Below are 22,470 nucleotides of genomic sequence, written 5' to 3'. Positions count from 1 at the left end.
ACTTAGCAAGCTGTGTAGATGATAAATTAGAAAGGATAGGATAGGAAGCAAGGAGACCAATCAAGAGGAACTGCCACAGACCAGATGATAGATGATGAAGTACAATATATGTTCCAAGATTCCTTCCAATTATGCTGGTCTTTGTTCTCTGCTCTATGTTCTCAGATCTCTTCCAGTTTAGATAATCAGTGTTCTAGCATCCTATAATTCTACCTACTAGGAAATTCTTTCATCTTGCAGCAAGAATGACAGAATCACCAAATTTGAAAGTTGGAAGGGATCTCAGCAGCTACCAAGTCAAATTCATATATGAAAAGAATTCCTGGTACGACATTAGCAACAAGTGGTCATCTAGCATCTGCTTGAAGACCTTTAAGGAGAGAGCCCCACAATCTCCGGATGTTAGCCAAACTCCCCTTTTTTCAACTTCTACCCATTATTTTTCCATCTACCTTTTGGGCCCAAACATTACAAGTCTTAGGTCTCTTGCATGTAATTACCTTTCAAATACTTCATAGGTATCAAGTCCTCTCTAAGTCCTTGCTTTTCTAAGTTAAACCCTCCAAGTACTTTCAACTTATGTGTGTAACTGAACTATATGAGTTTATCAAGACTTAGTTGGAAAAGAAATAAATAGAAGAATCCAAGGTGTGGTTTTTGGTCTCGTGGGAAAAAAAAGCAATCCTAAGATTCCTGTAGGAATTTGATTGTGAAACTATCTAGCTAGGTTTCCTAGGCTCCCAGGTATTTTGCTGTTCCATGGTTTAGCATTCTCTCTCTGTTGCTAAGAAGTACAATTGGTCAGACTGTCCTGTTCAGGGTTCATACAGGATCTCAGGATGCGGCATGGGTTGAATTTGTTAGGATCAGGTCTGGGGGTAATGGGAAACTTTCCTGAATGGCGCCACCAGAAACTTCTGCCTCTGGATTCCTTATCAGAGATGTGCCCAATGTACTCTGAGTCAAGATTGTCCTGTCCTAGATAAGCTTTGCTGGCCAAAGGTCCAGGAAGGATAGGTTCCCTATTCTAGTAAGCATTATGGTGAAGTGGAAAGAGGAATGGATCTGGAGTCCAAGGGTCCAGAACAGTTTCTTCATATAGGTCATTGGTGCATCAGGCCTCAGGAGCTGGGACATTTACCTGAAGTCAGATGGGGACTCATACCTGGTATCTCCATTGCTAGCATGGACTCAACCTGGAGAGGCCTAGAGAACTTGGGGGGTGGAGCCCTGGGAAAATGTTTATAGGGAGGAAGGTATGGAAACATGAGAATAACTTTTTGACTTTTCCCCCTTCCTTTCTGCTTTTTCTGAGGTGACAGATGAAATCCACTGGCTCCTGGAACAAGAATTAGAGAGCAGAAAGACTATTGCACGTGATTTAAATACCTGGATTTGAATTCTTTCATCCTGGACAAGTCCCATAGATTCCCTGATACTCAGATTACTTATCTATAAAATGGGCATATAATAATAGTATTCTTCTGAGGGTTGTTGAGAGACAGTGCTTGGAAAATTTTAAGGTAGTATGAAAATAGAACCCACTGTTCTTAATGACTCAAAAGGCTTAGAGGAAATGGCTCTTTAGGGATTGTGCGAATTTAGATGGAAATTACCTTCTTTTCTTGTCTTTACAGAGCTGAAGATAAGCCTTCCCAGATCTGTAAAGTTCTTCAGAAAAAGGTATTAAGGTTCTTAGCAATTAGTGACCCATTGTTGTCTAGCTCCAGACAGATTGCTGAGTTGCTTTAAGATTTCATCCCTTTTTCTTCAGAAGTGGGAGAGAAAGCAGTCTGATGGGGATAGGACAGCCAAATGGAGATCTTCCTGGCCAAGGGCTGTAGCTGAGCTAGGTACTTCCCTCAAAAACCGACTTTGTTGTTGCATGAGACAGTGGAGTGGCTGATGTCACCACTTAGTGTGGTGCAGTTCTTTGCCTATATCCCCTTCCTCCAGCCTCTGGGAAAGCCTTTCCTAGTCCTTTCTTGGCTTCCTGGCTTTGGTTGCCCCAGGGAGCTGTGGCTTGCCCTGGGCTGCCTCCTACTTCATCTTTTGGATTACAAATTGGACTCTGATCTCTTACCCCAGGAGGATTTTTCTCTTCATGTTACTAGTCTTTTTTGTTAATAGCCTTTAACCTAGCAGCCTCAGATGGAGTGCTGGATTTAGAGTATTCACATCCTCCTTCCAACATTTATAGATGTGTGTGACACTGGGCAAGCCATTTAATTTATCTGATCATCCCTTTCCCCTTTTGTAAAATGAGGGGTTGGAATTGAGGACCTCTAAGGCCCTCCTTCCACCCCTAAACTATCGTTCTGTGATTCTAGGGATGATTTTTATTGTTAAGTCATTTTCTAGTCATATCTGACTCTTATAACTATGTGGGGTTTTCTTGGCAAAGATACTGCAGCAGTTAGCAATTTTCTCCTCTAGCTCATTTTATAAATAAGGAAACTGAGGCAAACAGGGGTAAGTGACTTGCTCAGTCACACAGCTAGTAAGTATCTGAGGCTGGATTTGAACTCAGGAAGATGAGCCTTCCTGATTCCTAGCCCAGTTGTCTATCCATTGTACCACCTAGTTGCCCTTGGAATGGCATTATCTTGAAATAGTTATTTTGTGCTTTTATAACTCTTCTAAGCTCTTTTATTTTCTGTTACTTCTTCCTGAATAATTAAACCAACATTATTTTTCAACTCTGTTTTGCCATTATAGATAAGAGAGGAAAGGAGGGGTGCCTGAGTAAGAGTTTAAGCAATTTCTGGAAGCTCAGAAGCCTTAGACCTTGGCTATCAGAGGATCATGGAATTCTAGGGTCTAGACATGAAAGGGACCTTAACAAGCATTTTTTTAGACCCAAAGTCATGCAGGTGGCTAGGGGTCTCTGGCTTCTGCTCCCACTTCTGTGCTCTTTCCATAATTACGTGCAATAGCCGAAGTTACAATGGGGCATAAAGCGGTAATTCTCACAAACTCCAGAGGAGGCAGGCAGTATGGCACAGTGGAAAGAACTCTGAATTTGGAATCAGAAGAGCTGATTTCAGTCTGAATTTTACTATTAAATAAAGTTGTATGATCTGGGCCAAATCCCTTCACCTGCTGCTCTTCTTCTGAATCTTGGTTTCCTTCTTGATATGAATTGTAATGGCTGTCAGAAAAACCCAAGTTCAAATCTTGCCTAAGATACTCCTAGTGTGACATTAACATATTTATATGTGTATATTTAACCTCTCTGGCTCTCAGTTTCATTCTTTGTAAAATAAGAATAGCACACAACAGGGTTGTTTTCAGGACTAAATAAAATAATGGATGAAAACACTTTGTAAATCTTATAAAGGGGGGCGCTTTATAGATAGAGACTAATATTATGAGTAGTACTATAATAACCGAGGAAATTTAACTATATTGTATGTTGTAGAGGCACATTTTGTTGAGATGCAGGTTGAACCGAATGGCCCTAGCAGCAATGAGTCACATCTATGACTAAAGGGTTTCAGATACTTTTGATGGTCTATTACTCCTTGCTGTCTTGGGAAATTTCCTTTTAACTTTTTAATCACTTCCTGAGGTTTCTTCCTTTTCTGGGGAATGTGTGCCCTCCTCCCTCACCCGCTTTCAATCTTGTCTTAAGTGACCGTGCCCACCTCCCACCCCCATTTCCCATCATCAGAGAATAGACGGAGACAGTCAGATGGAGAGCTGTACAATGTCTTTTCTTGGTCGCAGTTGATTTTGTACATCCGTAGTTAGCTTTTTGCGTCATACAAAGTTGGGATTGGGGATGGGGGGAGCGGCAGCCATGGCTTTAGGTCAGATTCAGGGGGTGGGAGAGCCCTCCTCCCCCCAGGCACTGACACATTCAGGGGATGCGGGGCCACAAGGACACAATTACACACAAGAGGATGGGGGATTGGATTGTCTCTGAGGTTGATGGAAAGCAAGATGGTCACTCGGCCTGGCCTAAGGGCCCCCCACCACACACCTCTTCCCCCCGGGACCAAGGCTATGGGGGCCTCTGGGGAAGGTGGAGGTAGAGGGTCTAGAAATGGAGGGATAGGTTCCTGCCCCCAGCTTCCAGATGGACCCAATGAATAGAGAGGCTACGCCTGCCTAGAAAACCGTCTCCTGAGATCGTCCTTTTCCTTCCCAGGTTTCTGGAGCCAGAGCCACTCCCAAGCCACTTAGTCCTAGAGAAGTGAGTCTCCATCTTGGATTAAGGGCAGGGTGTGGTATCAGCCCGGCTGTTCCGTCTCTTGTCTCTCTGTATCGGATCTCATGAATCAGGTTGCCAGGGGCAGATTTATTGCCTAAGGAAGTATGGCATTGGGATCCTGCATTTCCAGGATCTGTCGGATACCTCACGTCTTAGATATGGCAACTTTCGGATAAGAACCCAAGTGGGAGGTCTGGGGGGTTGGGACAAAGAGGGCCTTTATTTGTCCTTCCTAGCTGACTGTTGTTGGCCAGGGAAGGAGGGTGAGAGAGGGCTTTCCCTCAAGTTCTGCCTTTGCATCGCTCTGAGCATCTCCTTCCCGCAAGCATACTATCTACACCTCCCCTTCTGCCAGTGCGCTCTCTGGTTCCTGAATCACTAATGAGTTTTCCCAGGTGGGGATCCTGCATATTTCACGTTCTCTATTATCAAGTGCCCACAAATTTCCATGGATGGCGGCACATTTTCTTTTTCTCTTTTCCCATTTACCTATACTATGCCCTGTCAGCAGATTCTACCTCATTGCTCATCTGTGCAGGGAAGCTAGAATCAGTTTGTGTCAAGCTAGTCCCTGCCCCCAAGCAGTGTACCATGAACTCCCCCCCCCCCCACTAGCCTGGGTCTCCACACTCATATCCATCAATCCTCCGTCCATGCACTGAATGCAGACTGCTCCATATATCACCCCCTTCCAGTATCACACGCCTTCTCTAGGTAGTGCTTACAATCAGCTGTGTGGTCGGAGTGAGTGACAGACACATGCATCACATTTCGTGACTCATGCACCTAACGCATGTCTCCCCACCGAGCACCTACGTGCGTGGCCCCCCTTCCCCAGTGGCCCATGAGCACACATGACAGCACCTCCAGAGCCCCCTTGGCCTGCCCACTGGGGGCGTGAGGATCGGACAGAGCCTGACAGGAGTTAGAGTTACACTTTTCGGCTCTGTGGGAAGTCCCCCAGAGTATGTCGTTCCCCTTTCTTCTGTTTCTTAGGAGTGGTCCCCAAGGAAGCCAGCACCTTGGGGGTGATGGGGCCTCCCAGGGCAGCTAGTGGTTAAGTCCTGAACTTGTAGGAGGTCTAGTATGTATGTGGAAAGGTCTTAGTGGAGAACTAGTTACCTTCAAGGGCAGGTTACCTCTGCAACAGCAGCAGTCTTGTGCCCTGGAGGGGAGAAGGGGAGTACTTTGGGAGTCTAGATAGTCCCCTCCAAAGTGGAAGGCCCTAGAAGCTAAAGGCCCTAGGGATCCCTTCCACTAGCAGGTATCTAACCTTTTCTGCATCCAGAAATTCTTTACATATGTTTGCAGACCTTTTCTTTTTCTCTTAAAGTTCTCCCCCCCTCTTATTTCAAACCCATTTGTACTCCCGGGAATCCCCTTCGGTGTCAGTCGACTCCTTGTGTGACTTGTGTCTGGGAATTCCTTTGTGGGTCTTGAGACCTTTCCTTGCATGTCTGTATGCTATGTTTGGCTGGGAATTCCCAGTCCTCTTTCTTTTCCTGAAGATACATACATTGGGGTTGGTCCCCAGAAGTCAGAGGAACCTCTGATATTGCTCCCTGGAACTTGTGATGATACAGATGACAAGAAGCATTCGCTTTCTCTCAAGAGAGGTAAATGGCTCAAGGTCTATCCAGTTTCTGCTCAGCTCCCCTTTATCCCCAGCTTACCCTTCCCCTCTTGGCCCCATAAGACCTTGCAGGGTAACCATCTTACTCCAATGACCATGGACAAGCAGAGACAACAATGGGGTGATACAGCAGTCGAGGGGGTTAAATGTCCCCCCTTACAGAGACATACATGGATACACTCACAAGTACATGACCCTAGGGGCCAGAGACTGGGGCACAAAGAGGCAGGGGGGAAATTCGGGAGTCGGGGGGAAAGGAAGACCTGGAGGCTGGAGAGACAGATCACCCCAGGAGAGAGGGGATGAACACAACTCCCTTTCTGGTTTTCTTAAATCTATGGTTTTTTTCCCCCTCAGCTTTAAAGTATTGCAGTCTAACTGATATGGCTTTAACTATTGGAAACGGACAGAGAAGACACGACGTGAGCTGCTTTCTCTTTTGAAATTAAAGGAAAAATTCTCTAAAATGAAACACCCCAGTCTGTAAACTGGGGCGATGGTGAAAAGTGGTGGTGGTGGCGGTGGGGCGGTGAGGGGCGGGCGTAGCAACCCTCTTTGAGGCACCTCCCTTTCCCACCCCGTAACCAGCATGGCTTCTCTGATTGAGGGACAAAGGGCAGTCCTGTTCCCGAGGCCGCCCAGACCAGTCTGAGCTGCCCAGTGCTTCCCAGGACCCAAACAGGGTTCTCCCCATCACATCCAGTGAGGGAGGAGGCGGTCAAGGCTTGGCTCCCGGGGCCTAGGGAAAGAGGGAGGGTCTTGGGCTGCAGGAAAAACGTCTCCTCTCACATCTGCTCCAGGCATGGCGGTGGACAGGGAATGGCCCGTCTGAGGGGGGAGGAAAGACATTTCCAAGTCCTGCTAGCACTCTAAGTCACCCGGCCAGTCTGCACACACACACACACACACACACACACACACACACACACACACACACACACACGCACACACACCTGTAATAACACATAAACATCCTCTATCAATACCATTTTTAACATATAATCTCTAACACACGCGCGTCCCTCTAACATAGATGGCCTGTGATACAGACGCACAATCTCCAGCGCACCCTTTCTAAAACACCCACCCACACAGTCTCTATATACAGATTCCGATCCCTAGCGTTCTTGTAGTCTCTAAAGCCATCTCTAATACACAAAGAATTGTCTCCCAAACACACATGCCATCTCTGACATCCATACACATCCATATTTATAACACGTACATTCACACCGCCCCAACTATACACATCTCCATCTCGCCTCCCCCCCACTCGTACAGGCTTTCCCACTCCCAGGCCTCCCTGCCCCGGAGTCCTCAGAGAGGTCGTGGGGCAGAGGGCGGGCAAGGGAGGGGAGGGCTTCCTGGGCACATCTGAGAGGAGAGGTTTTTCCTGGCCACAAGACGGACCAATAGATGGAGAGACAGAGGCCTGCTTTGGGGCTTAGCATGTGGGCAGACAGACCCTCAGCCAGAATGAGAAGGCAGCAGTTCAGCTGGGGCTGACTTTCCCCATGGATCAGGGTGAGCTTGCCCTCGGTGCCTCAGCCTGAGCCTGCTTATAGGGAGCCCTTCTGGGGCCGGTGGAGCCTCCTGGACATGTTTTCCGCTCAGGGCCCTGGAAGCGCCTGGATGGGCTGGGGATGGGGGTAAGAATGGAGCAGCATCTCCTCTCCACTAGGTGTTCTCTGGCTGAGGACTGATGCTGCCCGATGGCTCCAGCGATTAATATATTTGGAAGGGGCTGCCCTATTGGGGAAGGACTCCGGGCTGGGACCCAGCATGTCTTTTTAGGAGAGAAGGGATCAGGCTCCACAGTGGCCATTAGGATGTGAGGGGAAGGTAGAGGCTTCCCGGGGTACAGTGTTGTCACAGGGACAACCTTTAGTGCCCTGTGGAAAGCTCTGCTCCACTGACAGGGGAAAGGATAGGCTGCCATATTTGTGGGAATGGGAGTCAACCTTGCTGGTAGGGCCCTGCCCAAATTCTACCCAGAGACCCTTCAAAACTCCAGAAAACTCCTTTGGTCAGGGCACAGGCCCTTCTCTGATCCTCCTGTACTTACTTCTGGGCCTGTCCAGGTCAGTGATGACAGGGCTGGGGACTAATACCTCCCACAATCAGATGATCTTCCTTGCGACTCCCAGGTCTAGCCAGGAACAGGGAGGGACGAGGCTGGGAGGGGCTGTTCTTACCATGGTGGGCTGAGTCCCTAGAACTGAAGTGATATTGGGGAGGCCTAGGGAGATATCAAGGGGGCAGAGATCTGCTCCGCTTTTTTCTGGAATTGGCTGATGGGCCCCCTGTTGAAGGGTCAGAGCTGTCCCTTGCCCCTCATCTTTGGGCTCTGTTGGGCGGGCTGGAATGTGTTGGGAGTTTTGACCCATTGGGGTTGGGGAACGGGGCTTAGAGCGGGGCTTAGAGCTCCAGTGATCTCTAGGGGAATAGAGGAGGAAGAATAGGCAACCTGACCCTCCTCTCCTCTGAGTCCTTCCCCTAGGGCCCACTGGCCTGCCCTCTCCCCTCTCTCTGGCAGTGGAGATCATGCTCGAGGCAAGAGGAATGTTCCTGGTAGGAAGAGGTTCGGGAGGAGTGTGTGCATGTGGGACTCAGTGGTCAGGCCTTTCCTCCCACTTGAGCACATCCCGGGCCTCTCCTGAGGTCATCAATGGTTTGGTCCTAGTTTCTGGCCCTCAGCCCAGGCCAGCAGCCTTCTTTCCCTAGGGCTCCTCAAGAGGCCCAGGGCACTGTGGGTCAGGGGACAGTACTGAACAGGGTGGGGAGCCCTGGGAGTTTCCGATCAAAGATGAGGGGCTTGGGTCCCACAGTCCATGAGGGGTGGGGGTGGGGGGGTGAGGTCAAATGAGGTTTGCCTTTCAAAATTCATACTGAATGGAAAGTGGAAAAAAATGAATTAAAAACAAAAGTGGGACTGTTGAGAATGGGATGGAGTTGGGCCAGGGTTACTTCTTGAACATGTCCTGGAGAGGCCCAGGTAGGTACTTGAGAACGGTGTCCAGGATGCTCTCTTCCTCCTCCTCCTCCTCATCCCCACAACCGGCTGGAATGGCTTTCTTGGGGCGGGTCAGGCTGCCCTCACATGGCTGCTCCAAGGCAGCCTTCTCTTCAGCCTCCTTCTCTTCCTTCTTCTTCAGGCCATACTGTACAGGGAGGAAGAAGGGGCAAAGGGGGAGCCCAATGATGAGGGCCTCCATTCCCTATTGCCTGGTCATTTTCACCTCTTCCAATCACCTGTGTCTTTGCCCTTGGCAATCTGGCTTAGTTATTAGAATAATAGAGATTGGAAAGGAATTAGAGATCATTTAGCTTGATCCTTTTGTTTTACAGTGGAGGGAATTGAGATCCAGACCAGGTCAGTGGCAGGGGTGGTAAGTGGTAGGGGCAGGATTCCCACTCAGGATCCTGCAGTTCACAATTAAAAGAAGGCCTTAGTTTTGGTGGGGGAAGGGGTGTGATGTCTGCCAGCCTAAGAGGTGTCGACAAGGCTCTGTCCTCTAGGAACCTGCTCTCCAAGGACCTTCCATAGGAGGCTATGTTGCCCCAGGAATAATCAGGCACAGGGGTGAGAAGGGAGTGGGCCGTGCTGGGAGGATATATAATGTTCTCTTCTCAACAACCATGGAACCAGCCCAGTTTATGTAAAAGAGCAATGGAATAAGATGTTAACCCTGTTCTGTTAATTACTGCTAATAATATGACCTTGGAAAAATTTAATCCCCTCTGTGACTCTCAGTTTCTATATCTATAAAATGGGAATACTAATATTGACCCTGCCTCTCTCAGGGTTTTTTTTTTTTTTTTTTTTTTTTTTTTTTTTTTGTGAAGATTAAATGAGCACTAAAAAGTGCTAGAGCTGATATGAGGGATGGTGATTGTTATTAAAGATAATACCTGGGGAGAAGGGAAAGGAAGTGGGAAGAACAGACTAACCTTGTCTCGAATTTGCTGCCGGACCTTTTCCCGCTCTGCCTCCATGCGAGCATGCTTGGCTTTGCGTTCCTCCTCCTGCTGCCTTAGGGCCTCCTGCCGTTCTTCTTCCTTCTTCTGGGCATCTGGATCCTTCTCCTCCTCACCCCCCAACATCTTTCCCATGTCTTTGGTGGCCCCTATGGAGGAGTAGGAAAGAAATTTAGAATTAATCCAAGGGAAGAGAGAGCAGGAGTGAATATGGGAGAGGAGAAGGGAAGAAGGAATGGAAGGACAACAGGTGAGAAGGGCAGAGGGGCAATGGGAGGGATAGCTAGAAAGAGCAATGGAAGGAAAAAAGACTAGAAAGAAGCATGAAGGAAGATATGGGAAAAGGATTAAAGGGAAGGATGGACAAAAGAAGGAACAAGGAATGGAGGAATGGGAGGATGAAAGAAGGAAGATAGGGAAAGAGGAAAAGGTCCAATGAAGGATAGAGGGAGGAATAGATGGAGGAAGGAAAGGAGCAGAGAGAAGTTTCATAAAGCAGATCCAATAGAAGGAGAGACAATATACTGCATGTGTTTGGAAAAATTGTACAGCTGTATGAAGAAGATTCTTGGACCTGAAGGGAGAAGGCATTTTATTTCAGGAGAGGAAAGAGAGAGAAAACAGAAGTGATATTCTTGTGAACATGCATTATAGCTTCCCCAGTCAGTTAGAAGATAGGTCCAGAGGTCCAGAGACAAGGAGAGGAACAATTGTTATAGAAAAAAAAAAAGAGAAATCGACTGGAGGAGTGGGAATGATAGAAATCTGGAAGGGAATGACCCTGTCATTTTAGAATTTGTAAAAACGAAGAGAATGTTCTTCATAGATGTACAACATTTTTAAAAAAGTCTAAAAATGAGGGATACAAGGCTGTATAAAGAAGGGTGAGAGATTTTCAATAATTGGATTATAACAGTATAATCATGAATTATTCTAATGAGGGGGAAAAAGGGAACTCTCTTAAGAATCTGACCATAGAGAGCTCTCATACTTAGACAAATTTAGATTTATTAAATATAAATACAAAAATAGATTCATAGAACCCAAGTATTGCAATCAATCTAATAGTCATCTAGTTCAATTTCCATCTGAACAGGAATATCATCTCTATTCCCAAAAATTTACCATCAAGACTTTCTTTACCAGAAGATCTTCCAATCATTATTCTATCCTTTACCACTTTCTAAGGAAGCTCATTCCATTTGTGGGCCAAAAAAGCATATAACCAGTAGGAACGGAATATGAATATGACTGTTTCAGCATGTATGTGTAAATGTGGGATTTTATTTAATTTTGTAAGAAATTTCCAGGTAGGGTGAGGTAAATTGTGACAAATCGGCTTTGGAGGGCTGAATTGTGGTAATTCTTAGGTTTGGCTCTTGAAGGAAATGAGAACGACCAGGAAGGCATTAGCTTTGAATGGTAAATGGAACCTGAAAGTTGAATGATTGCTGGGATTAGGGGAAGAGTGTGCTAAGGGTGGGAGGTAGGGATTCCCTTAAAATAAGATGGCAGATGGCCACGAATCGGGGACTGTTCCAAATTTGGAGTGAATAGGAATGGTCTTATGTATGGAATTGGAGGAGGAGGGAATGGCAACCTACTATAGTAGAGAGAATATTGAACTTGTTAGAAAACGTGGGTTCAATTATTGCCATTACTACCATTATACTATAGCCCTCAGTTTCATCATCTTTAAAGTGTTAAATAAGGTGATCTCTGAGGACTCTTCTACTTTTTTTTTCCTGAGGCTGGGGTTAAGTGACTTGCCCAGGGTCACACAGCTAGGAAGTGTTAAGTGTCTGAGACCAGATTTGAACTCAGGTCCTCCTGAATTCAAGGCTGGTGCACTATCCACTGCACCACCTAGCTGCCCAGGACTCTTCTATTTTGATATTTTATGTTCTAAGATTCCTTAAGGCCCTGAAATGCTGTTATGCTGTGGTTACTGGGCTCAGTAAAATGGTAGTTCTGTGCTCTGCATATTTGTTGTATTCTACCTTCTTGCTTTTAAAGGAAAAAAACACCATCAAATTTCTGTATTTAAGTAAATTGAGGAGACATTCAGGACAGATCAGGTCAAGTCAGGTAAGCTTTGATGGCAGAAGAAGAGAGAAGGGGCCATAATTAAAAGCATCATGAGCCAGTCAGTAAGGAAAATGACTATCAAAATGACAGTAGTTATATACATTCTAATTCACAAAGAAATAGATTTAGAGAATTATTGACAGAACTGGAAAGGTCTTTAGACATTATCCATACCAACCTTCTCATGAAGAAATTAAGGGACAGGAAAAGGGACCAACCTGTCCAGTGTCAAAGAGCTTGGGGCTTGAATTCAATTATCCTGACTTGAATCTTTCTACAATTAAATCACAAAGGGCTTGGTCCCTTTTCTTGCCCAGGTTTCCATTATTGCATGGGAATTGATAAAAATAGGGTTAGGAAGATTCAAACCCAGAAAATACTAAGATTGATTAAAAAATGCTGTATTTAGGGATGTTTATAAAAGATGGTATAATGCTAAGAGATGATAAGGGAATTGAACAAAGAATTCAATTCTTTTATCATCTTTTACAGCAAGAAGCATGGTTTTCAAATTGGGAAGCAGAGAAAACAGTTCAACTCAGTTCAACAAACATTAAGTGACTCTTTAAACGGTAGTATGCTAGGTTCTGTAAATGGAATGTCAAGAGTGAAACAACCCCTGTTCTCAAGGAGTTTATATTTGGGTTGAGGTAGAGGAGGAATACAACATATCCATGGATGAGTAAATATGAAATTCCAGAGGATAGAGAGCATTAACAATCAGGTGGATCATGGGATAAACAACTGGAAAGGACTTTTGAGATCATCTCTTCCAACCTCTTCATTTTATAGCTAGATGAAGAAACTGAGGTCCAGTGGAAAGATGTGACTTACTCAAGATCACATTGGTAATCAAATCTTCCGACTTCAAATCCACAACACAATCCTGCTTCCCAATTTTGATTTATAAGCAAAATGGCTACTGACTGAGGATTCATGTTTGTCTTTATGCTTTTGTCAATGACTTGAATAAAAGCATAGTATGCTCATCAAATTTGCAAAAGACACCAAGCTGAGCTGCGAGAAACAGCTAACAGTGGATGGCAAGAGTTAGGATTCAAAGTTACCTTAGCTCTTGGACTAGAGCATTGGGTTCAATCTAGTTGAGATAAAGTTCAATTAGGGACAAAAGCAAGGTTTTGCACCAGAGAACAAACTCATGATTACATAAGTATGAAGGAGGGAACCATGGATAGACAACAGATATTCTGAAAATGCTCTGAGGGGTTTAGTGGATTGTAATCTCAATATGAATTAGCAGTGTAGTATGGCAACCAGAAAAGCTAATGTCATTTTAGGCTGCAGTAGAAGGGGCACAAATTCTAGGAATAGGTAAGAGATAGTTCCTCTATTTTCTGTATTCATCAAATCTCATTTGGAGTATTGTATGCATTTCTGGGAGCCTGGTTTAAGGGGACTGATAAACTGAAATGTTCAGAAGAGGGCAGTCAGAATGGTGAAGGACCTTGAGTCCATATGAGAATCTCTTGAAAAAACTAGGCTTGCATGGAGAAGAGAAAACTCGGGAGTGGGGGTAGTGGGGAGCAGCGGAGATATGATAGCTGTCTTCCAGTATTTAAAAGGAAGTCTATTATGTGGAGAAGGGACTATAGTTGTTCTGTTTGACCCAGAGGGCAGAACAAAAAGCACAGGAGGGAAGTTACAAAGAAGTAAATTCTGTCTTGATTATCAGAAAAACAAAACAAAACAACTCCCCCCCCCCCAAAACAAACAAACAAACAACAACAACAACAAAAAAAAAAACTAAATGAAAACTGTCCAGGAATGAAATGAATTGCCTAGAAAATTAGTAGGAGGTTCTTCCTTGAAAATCTTTAAGCAAAGATTGGACAATCACTTGTTGAAGATTTTATAGTAAGGAGTCCTTTGTGGATATGAATTTAACTAGATGGCCACTGAGGTCCATTCCAATTATCAAAATGTGTGACAGACCAAAGTGTCTAATTTGTAACTAGAACCAAAAGTATGACATCTTAATAGAGTCTCTCTCTCTTTCTCTTTTACACACACACACACACACACACACACACACACACACACACACACACTTTCCTAGATCTCACAATTTATAAGTTCTATTCAATTAAGTATGCCCCACCGACTCTGGGCATTTCTGTTGGTCCCCTGGAATTCACAGAAAGAGACATGTATATATAATTTCATAGGTCATGGATGAAAGATCTTATAAAAAGGGAGCTATTCCTCATCCTTGAAATAGGAATGAGAATTGCTACCCTATAATATACAGGGTCCTTGAATATCACTTTTTATAGGTCATAGACTTTTTAGGGGATAGTTTGGCAGAGTCAATGAATATGGATATCAGCCTTTTATTAATGATAGCCATCCCTGCCTCCTCTTCTCTCTGTATGGAATTCCCAATAGATTTAAGCCATAGATTGTTCAAGAAGCTTCCAAAAAGGCTTTGTATAAGGATTGTCATTTTAGTTGAATCTTGGAAAAATCTTGAAAAAAACTAGAGATACTCAGAGGAGAAGAAGGAATACACGTCCAGACAATGTATTAAAAAAACTTGGTGATAGGAGATACAATGTTGAGTTTGTGAAGTAGCAAGCAGGCCTCCTTAGAGGGAGTGAAGCCTTCCCTTTGCACCAGTTGTCACCATATAATTTTGTGGTCCCCTGACCTTTGGCTGGGCTCTCTGTTCTGGCAGTGAGTCAGAAAATCCTAGATTTTTTGGTTTTAGAATTTGCCTCAGGAAACTCCTTGCCTAGTCTATCTGATTCTGAATAGATTACTTCTTAGTTCACTGATGACTGATGATCTGGTCAGTGATAATCAAATTTTGGAGACCACCCTCAATTCATCTGAAGACTACTCCCTAACCTTACCTTTGAGCATAGAATTAGCATATCTATGATTTAAAGCTGTATAAGTGTATCTCCTTGCTTCTGTTTCTTTACTGAATTCCCTTACAATTCAGTCCACTTTGTAATGGTGTTATATTGCAATAAAACTTTGCCCCTTGACTAGGAGATGGGTTCAAGCCTGCAAATTCTTTTGAGACACCTTATGATACCAGTGTGGGACTCCAAACTTTTGGTGTCCTCCTTCCCAATCTCAACACTCCTACCTGGAATTCACTTTTTCCTTTCCTTTGCCTAATTTCATTCAAAACTCAAATGACTTTACCACATTCTACTTGACATCTTTCCTCCTCCTCCTCTTCCTTTTCTTCCTCTTCCTCCTCCTCCTCCTCCTCCTCTTTCTCCCTCTCCTTCTCCTTCTTTCTCTCCCTCTCCCTCTCTCTCTGTCCTTTCTTTGCTCCAATTGTTTTGCAATTGGGGTTGTGACTTGCCCAGGGTCACATAGATAGGAAGTGTTAAGTGTCCAAGACCAGATATGAACTCAGGTGCTCCTGACTTCAGGGCTGATGCTCTATTCACTGGGCCACCTAGCTGCCCCAACTCCTCTCTAGAGCTTGCTAGAACCTCCATGCTAGAGTTTTCCCCACCAAAAAAAATATCTGGTATTTATTTTGCATATACTTATATATGTGTATGTTCTCACTCTAGCTAGAAATTAAGCTGCATAAAAGCAGGGACTATTTAATTTTTGTCTTTGCATTTAAATGATTGTTAATTGTTGATTGAATGTAAATGCATTAAAAAGCAGGATATTGACATACTTGGAAAGATAGATTGTGAAAAACTTTATATATAAATTTGAAAAGTTTGCATTTCATACTCAAGGCAAAAGGGAGCCATGGAAATTGAGCAGTGGAGGAAAATAACTTTGGTAACTACATGGAGGATGAGGAGAGATGAGGCTAGAAGAAGGGAGAACAGTTAGTTCTTAAGTATTTCAGACTAGAGATGATAAAAGCCTGAACAAAACAATATAAAGAGGAAATTGTAGTCCAAGATAGAGGAGGACATAAGAATCAAGCATCCAACAGCTCTGAATGTGTTGCAGCCTTCAGGCCCAGGTGAGTTATATTGCAAAGGACTGAAGGAGTTTATCAATGTAAGGTAGCATTATTCATGAGCTTTGAGCAATCATGAAAAATGGGAGAGGTGCCAATAGAGATGGGCAAATGTGGCTTTGCTTTATAATAATTGGAGAAAATGGTGGCTTTCAGTAGCTACAGAACAATAAACCAGATGGTCATTTCAGGAAAAAATCAAGTCTGGATTATTAAATAGATGGTTTGTGAACATTTAAAAAAGAATTCAATAATCACAAAGGGCCAACATAGATTTACTAAGAATAAGTCATGCCAAACTGTCCTCATTTATATGCAGTATTCCTTTGTTCCCTGCCCCCATAAACTCCTTGAGGCAGAGATAGTGTTTCAACTCCAGCACCCAGCATAATGTCCAGTATATGATTTGTATTTAATAAATGTTTATTAGATATACATCTCTCTCTCTCTCTCTCTCTCTCTATATATATATATATACATATATATATATATATATATTATAATAGCAAGTAGATAGATTAGGAGAGCTAGAAGTCAGATAATGTATATTCTAGTCTAGCTCTGCTACTAATTGCTCTATGCTTTTTGGTCAAATCATATTTGTTCTTTGGGCCTCAGTTTCCCTTCAGTAAAGTGAGAGACCCTAAAAATTTCCAGATTCCTTGAAGCTTCAACAGGCTATATTGGAAGCTCCTCCCCTCTTTAGCTCTTACAATCTGTATTATAAAGTCTTTTGCAACATTGGCGTTTTATGTTCTATAATTGTATGACTCACCCCCAAGGGCTTGCTTCATAACAAAGTCCATGATTGTTACTTCAATTAATGCACTCTAACTAGCAGCAGAATTTTCATCCAAGGCTTGTAGTAGGACTGCCACCTAGAAAGGAAAAATTATCCTGGTTAGGTACAAATGTTATTTTTGGGCAGGAGGGATAGACAAGAGTAGCAGAAGACAATTTCCACAGAAATACACAGTTCAGAAATAATAATCACTTCCACCTCCAATTCTACAGTAATTTAAGATTTGCCAAAGTGCTTTCCTTAAATGACAGCAACCTTGTGAGATAGGTAATATAAGGATTGTTGTCTTCATTTCAAAAATGAGTAAATTGGTCCCCAAAGAAGTAAAATAACTTACTAAAGACTAAGTTTGACCCCATCATGTACATGCTCATGCAAACATATTCATAGATAAGTCACACAGATGTATGTATTGCAAAAAGGCACAGGGTTCTAGAGGTCTGATGGATGTGGAGGGGGGAAGGTAAGAACTGAGATCCAAACCTAAGCTGGACACTGCTGTCAGTACTGGGATCCAAATCCAAATCTCTGGTATTCAAGTCTCATGCTTTTTAATAATGTATTAAGCAATTGAGGGATTCAGTTCAGCAATTGAGGACTCAAATTGTTCTTTCTACCTCAGAGTATATGCCATTCCCTGGGGTTCATGGAAACAGCTGTGTAGTAGAAAAGACCCTGGACTTGAAATCCAATCCTGACTTTACTCTTTACTACAATATGACTCTTATCTGGTTGCTTCTTCTTAGATTCCTGATCTGCAAAATGGGAATAATGGTGCTTCTCCTTCCTAACTTATAAGGCTATAAAGAAGGGAAAGCTCTTTCTAGTGTTAAGTGCTACAGAAATATGATTTATTATTGGAATCCTCCCATTTATACATCTCTTCTGCATGACATATGTCATTCCAGTCTTTTCCATAGCTGAAGAGCTATCTTAACAGAAGAGTCTAATTCATTTTGCTTAGATCCTGAAGGTATAAAGAAGAGAAATTGGGAGAAGCCACAAGGAGACAGATCTAAATTAGGTATAAAGATACAATGTATTCCTTAACAATTAGATGTCTTATGGTAGAATGGGATCTTGGAGAGTCAGTGGATTCCATGTTCCTGGAAGTTTCTAAGATGACCCCCTTCTGGGTAACTAGGATTCCTATAAGAGGTGGGAGGTCTACAATGTGACCTTTGAGGTCTCCTCATGTTCTAAAAATATGGAATAAGGTGCTCAAACCTTTTTCTCTTTTCTGGGTCTTCAGAAGTCTTGTCTGCTTTCACTCTAGAAGGAGGACAGGAGAAAGAGACCTGTGCTCTGTCATGATTCATCTTGTGACTTTGGGCAGTTCAGTTTCCCTCTCTAGGTCACAGATTCCCCATCTGTAAAATAAGGGAACTGGACTAGATGATTTCTGAGGGCTCTTTTGACTCCAAAATCCTGATATTATACTCTTATGGGGGCAGAATCACTGCACAGATGGCAAGGGAGAGAGGAAACTGCAAGGGTTTGAGTAGAGACCTGAAGTCTAAAGGATATCTTTGAAATCACTGGTGAGGGAGACCCTGGATCCTTACAGTAGGCTCTTGCTGACCCCTTAGTAATTACTGGCCACACCAAATGCTATCCTTATGATCAGGGACAGGGACTCAGGGCTGGGTAAAAACATAGATGCAGCATTAGACTCACATCTATACACAATGCACATCCACAGAGTCATCTAAATATGTGTGCTTGGATATCTTCTCTCGCAGATGCCCAGTCATGTACATGCTCATACAAACATACACATAGACACAGATGTGTGGATTACATAAAAGCACAGGCAGATACAGAAAAATGGGTTCTAGAACTCTGATGGATATGGAGGAAAAGTAGGAAATTCTGCATTCATTCTAAGATAGGGTTGAAGGAGTGAACCCTGAGGGGCTAGTGAACCAGTGACAAACATTTATTGTGGCAGCAGCAGTAGGAAGGGAGGGAGATTGGAGTAGGACATGAACATTCCTGATGGTCAAATACTCACTTTAAAGCTAAGCAAATGATAGCAAAGACCCAGCAGAATGACTATAACAATAGCTACATGCATGTGCCTGTATTTAAAGGTCTTTGTGTATGCAAATCTCAATATTTATATATATTTGTGTGTTTGTGTGTCTGAGTGCATATATTATGTGTGAATCTATGAATGAATCCCTATAATCCTCTGGCTATGTTTGAGTCTGAAGGTTTTTGTATATATATATGTTTTCATAGAGCAATACACACATATTTATATTTGATGCCACCAGGGGGCCTCTTTTACTGTCTCTCCTGGGTTTTTTCGAACCTGCCAGGGTCAAGATCTGGACTTGATTCTCTCAATTTGAGCAACACAAAGCCATTTCACTAGGTCTCCCATCACATTATCCTCTCATGTAGAGTCCTCATCCTATTATTCCCTCAAGTAGAGCCCAGGAGCTAAGGGAGTTAGTGATGATGATGGCAGCAGGATTAGGAGGTGTTCCTCCTTCTATCACTAGCTTTGTGACCTTGGACAAATTAATTGTCCTCTTAGGACATGGCTTTCTAATATATAAAATAATTGGCCTAGAATGATATTTCAATTGCTTTTAACTTTAAATTTTGTAACCCTAGGTCAAATAAGAGGATTGGAAATTGGAAATGATCTTAGAAATTATATCATTCAACAGAATTTTCATTCTGTTTTTTTTCCCCATCTGATTTTACAGATGGGGAAGCCAAGGCCTGGAAAAGTTGCTCTGCTTTGGAGTGAGATTTCCTACACACTCCAAACAAGCACACAAATGCTCTTCACAACCTAGGATCACTAAGTATTTTATTGATACCTTTTTGCTAGAGGGCTCTTCAAAAATTTATTTTTAAAAATAGCTCCAATTTCTATAGCTTTTCTAAAGGCTTTCCTCACAACAATTCCATGAGATAAGTAGTGCAAGTGTTATCTTCATTTTTCAGACATAGAGAGTGAAGCTCAGAGAAATTGAATGACTTGTCTAAGGTCACACAACTAGCAAGTGTGGAATTGGGATTTTAATCTAGGTTTTCCAGATTCCACTATTGCTCATCATCCATAAGATCCCAGTCCAAAGGCAGCAGCAGAGCCACCAAGAGATGTATCTGTCCATGAATGCCCTCCTTCCCATTCTGGGTCAATTTGGGATTCAGAGCTTAGGGTGGGGTTCCAAGGTAAAGACACAGAGAAGAGGGGGGAAGTGTAATTTATCCTGGAGGCAAGAGTATGCCTTCTGGGCTGGGGAATATATCTTTACCACTCTGGATTTTAGTACCCACCTCAGCTTTTTAAGGGACAAGTACATTTTCTTGTCCAGGATTTCCTCCCCTGTCTCATATACCTAGATTGAAATCAGGTGTCCCAGTGGAATATGGCAGAGAAGTATTTTGGAGGTTGAGAGGAATGGACTGTCTTTGGAGAGAGGTAGAGAGGGGCTGTCTTGTGGTGAAAGAGAATGGTGGGGTGGGATGGAAGAGGGAAGGAGGGGGTGGACTTGAGAAATGAAGGAGGAATTTTGCAAGGAGTAGGATGAAAGGAGAGAGGGTGTGTCTTCTGGAGGTGGTTGGGAATGGATTGCAGGGGGTTATCCTGAGCAGGCAGGGAGCCATTATGCAGGCAGGCAGAATTTACTCTGTGTCAAGTGCAAGGAGGGGGGGTAATGGGGGAAAACGTGATAAATATATCTAGCTGAAAGGTGGAGGAGAGACAGATCTCCCCGGAGACAGCCCCGGCAAGCCCAAAGATGAGGTTCTCTAGTCCTTGCAAGAGATGTCCAGATCTCAGGGACTCCTGCTCGGGTCCAGCAGCAAAGTCGGTAGGAAACTTTGCAGTAGCTGGGGAAGCCCCTCAATTACGGGAGCTCAGATTCATTTCTCGGTTGCTCCCACTCCTCTTTTCCTCTTCCTCCTCCTCCTCCTCTCCCTGTCTCCTCACCCCGCGCCCCCCCCCCCCCCCACCCGTTGCAGGTTCCCGCCGTCTTGCGGTCTTCAGTGGAGTGTGTGTGTGTGTGTGTGTGTGTGTGTGTGTGTGTGTGTTCGCGCGCGCGCTCCCGCTCATTCGTGTGTGTGCGTGCGTGTGTGTATGTATGTGTGTATGTGTGACACTTTTCCCTCCTCGAGAAGGGTGGCTCATAGAAAGACCCTCCTCTTCAGCTTTCCGGAGCTCCGGCCGAGGGCCAGGGATGCTATGCTGGCCCCCACCACCTTAAGTCTATTGGGTTTGGAGTTGGGGGGCAGAGGCTGCTTAGAGAGAGGACTCCTCTTCTGGGCCCCTAACTCGACCTCACAATCCAATGTCCTCACGTTTTTTCCGGGCTGCTCTGCCCGTCAGTGCTCTAAACCTTTTCTGGAGCTGTCCCGTCAGCACCCCCTAAGCCCAAACCTCTTTCCCTTCTACAGCCCAGTCCCGCCAGCGGCGTGCACACTGACCTGGCTGCCCCTGACGCCCGCCAGTCACTGCAGAGATCCCGCCTGGCCCACAGACGCCGCCGCCGCCTCCACTTCCCTCCTCCCGTTCCGGCTCCGGTCCCGGCCAAGTGCAACTCTGCTCCCCGAGCCCAGCCTGCCGCCGCCGCGGCTAAACACGCCCTCCTCCAAACCCTCCCATCACTCTGGTCCTGACGCGTTGCCTCTCCCCTTCCAAAAGGGAAATTCAAACCAATCTCTCTCTCTCTCTCTCTCTCTCTCTCTCTCTCTCTCTCTCTCTCTCTCTCTCTCTCTCTCTCTCTCTCTCTCTCTCTCTATCCTCTCTCTCTCTCTCTCTCGTCTCTCTCTCTCTCCTCTCTCTCTCTCTCTCCCTCCCTCTCTCTCTCTCCTCCTCTCTCTCTCCTCTCTCTCCCTCTCTCTCTCTCTCCTTCTCTCTCTCTCCTCTCTCTCTCTCTCTCTCTCTCTCTCACTCTCTCTCCTCTCTCCTCTCTCTCTCTCTCCTCTCTCTCTCCTCCTCTCTCTCTCTCTCTCTCCTCTCTCTCTCTCTCTCTCTCTCTCTCTCTCTCTCTGTCTCTCTCTCTCTCTCCCCTCCCTCTCTCTCCTCTCTCTCCTTCTCTCTCTCTCTCTCTGTCTCTCTCTCTCTCTCTTCTCTCCCCTCTCCCTCCCATCTCTCTCTCGCTCCCTCTCTCTCTCTCCCTCCTCTCTCCCCCTCCTTCTTCTCTCTCTCTCTCTCTCTCTCTCTCTCTCTCTCTCTCTCTCTCTCTCTCTCTCCCTCCCTCCTTCTTCTCTCTCTCTCTCTCTCTCTCTCTCTCTCTCTCTCTCTCTCTCTCTCTCTCTCTCCTCTCTCTCTCTCTCTCTCTCTCTCTCTCTCTCTCTCTCTCTCTCCTCTCTCTCTCTCTCTCTCTCTCTCTCTCTCTCTCTCTCTCTCTCTCTCTCTCTCTCTCTCTGTCTCTCTCTCTCTCTCTCTCTCCTCCTCTCTCCCTCCCTCTCTCCCTCCCTCCTTCTCTCTCTCTCTCTCTCTCTCTCTCTCTCTCTCTGTCTGTCTGTCTCTCTCTCTCTCTCTCTCTCTCTCTTTCTCTTCCCCTTTTTTCCCCCTTTACTCTCTCCTTTTCTCCCCTTCTCTTTTATTTCTTTCCTCCCCCTTCTCTCCAGATTTTTTTTATCCTTCTTTCCCATCCCTCACTCACTTCTTTTTCATTCTCTTCACCCTTCCCTTCTGTAATGCCTGTTCTCTCGCATTTCTCTCACCTCATTCTCTACCTCTCCTCTTTCTCTATAATTTTCCTCTCTTTGTCTCGAATTTCCATTTCTTTATCCCACTTCTCACATGCAGAATAACT

The 22,470-nt window shown here is 44.5% G+C and overlaps 1 protein-coding gene across 4 annotated transcripts in view; it reads right to left on the bottom strand.

The window, feature by feature from the left end:
* Nucleotides 1-3,695: 3,695 nt before the first annotated feature.
* Nucleotides 3,696-22,470, bottom strand: part of CPLX2 (complexin 2) — an 83,035-nt gene continuing 64,260 nt past the window's right edge. For 3 of the 4 annotated variants that reach the window (XM_074292165.1, XM_074292166.1, XM_074292164.1), the window contains exons 3-5: nt 16,658-16,760; nt 9,801-9,976; nt 3,696-9,010 (exon numbers count right to left, since the gene is read on the bottom strand). In XM_074292165.1, coding sequence (XP_074148266.1) covers nt 8,813-9,010; nt 9,801-9,976; nt 16,658-16,688 — 405 coding nt within the window. In that variant the 5' untranslated portion in view covers nt 16,689-16,760 and the 3' untranslated portion in view covers nt 3,696-8,812. Of the gene's footprint in view, nt 9,011-9,800; nt 9,977-16,657; nt 16,761-21,133; nt 21,302-22,470 lie in introns of those variants that run through there. The other variant, XM_074292167.1, reaches the window with a different exon arrangement.

The sequence above is a fragment of the Sminthopsis crassicaudata genome, chromosome 2 (assembly GCF_048593235.1).
Source record: "Sminthopsis crassicaudata isolate SCR6 chromosome 2, ASM4859323v1, whole genome shotgun sequence".
In the NCBI taxonomy this organism is placed as follows: domain Eukaryota; kingdom Metazoa; phylum Chordata; class Mammalia; order Dasyuromorphia; family Dasyuridae; genus Sminthopsis; species Sminthopsis crassicaudata.
This window is presented reverse-complemented; position numbering and strand designations above follow the sequence as displayed.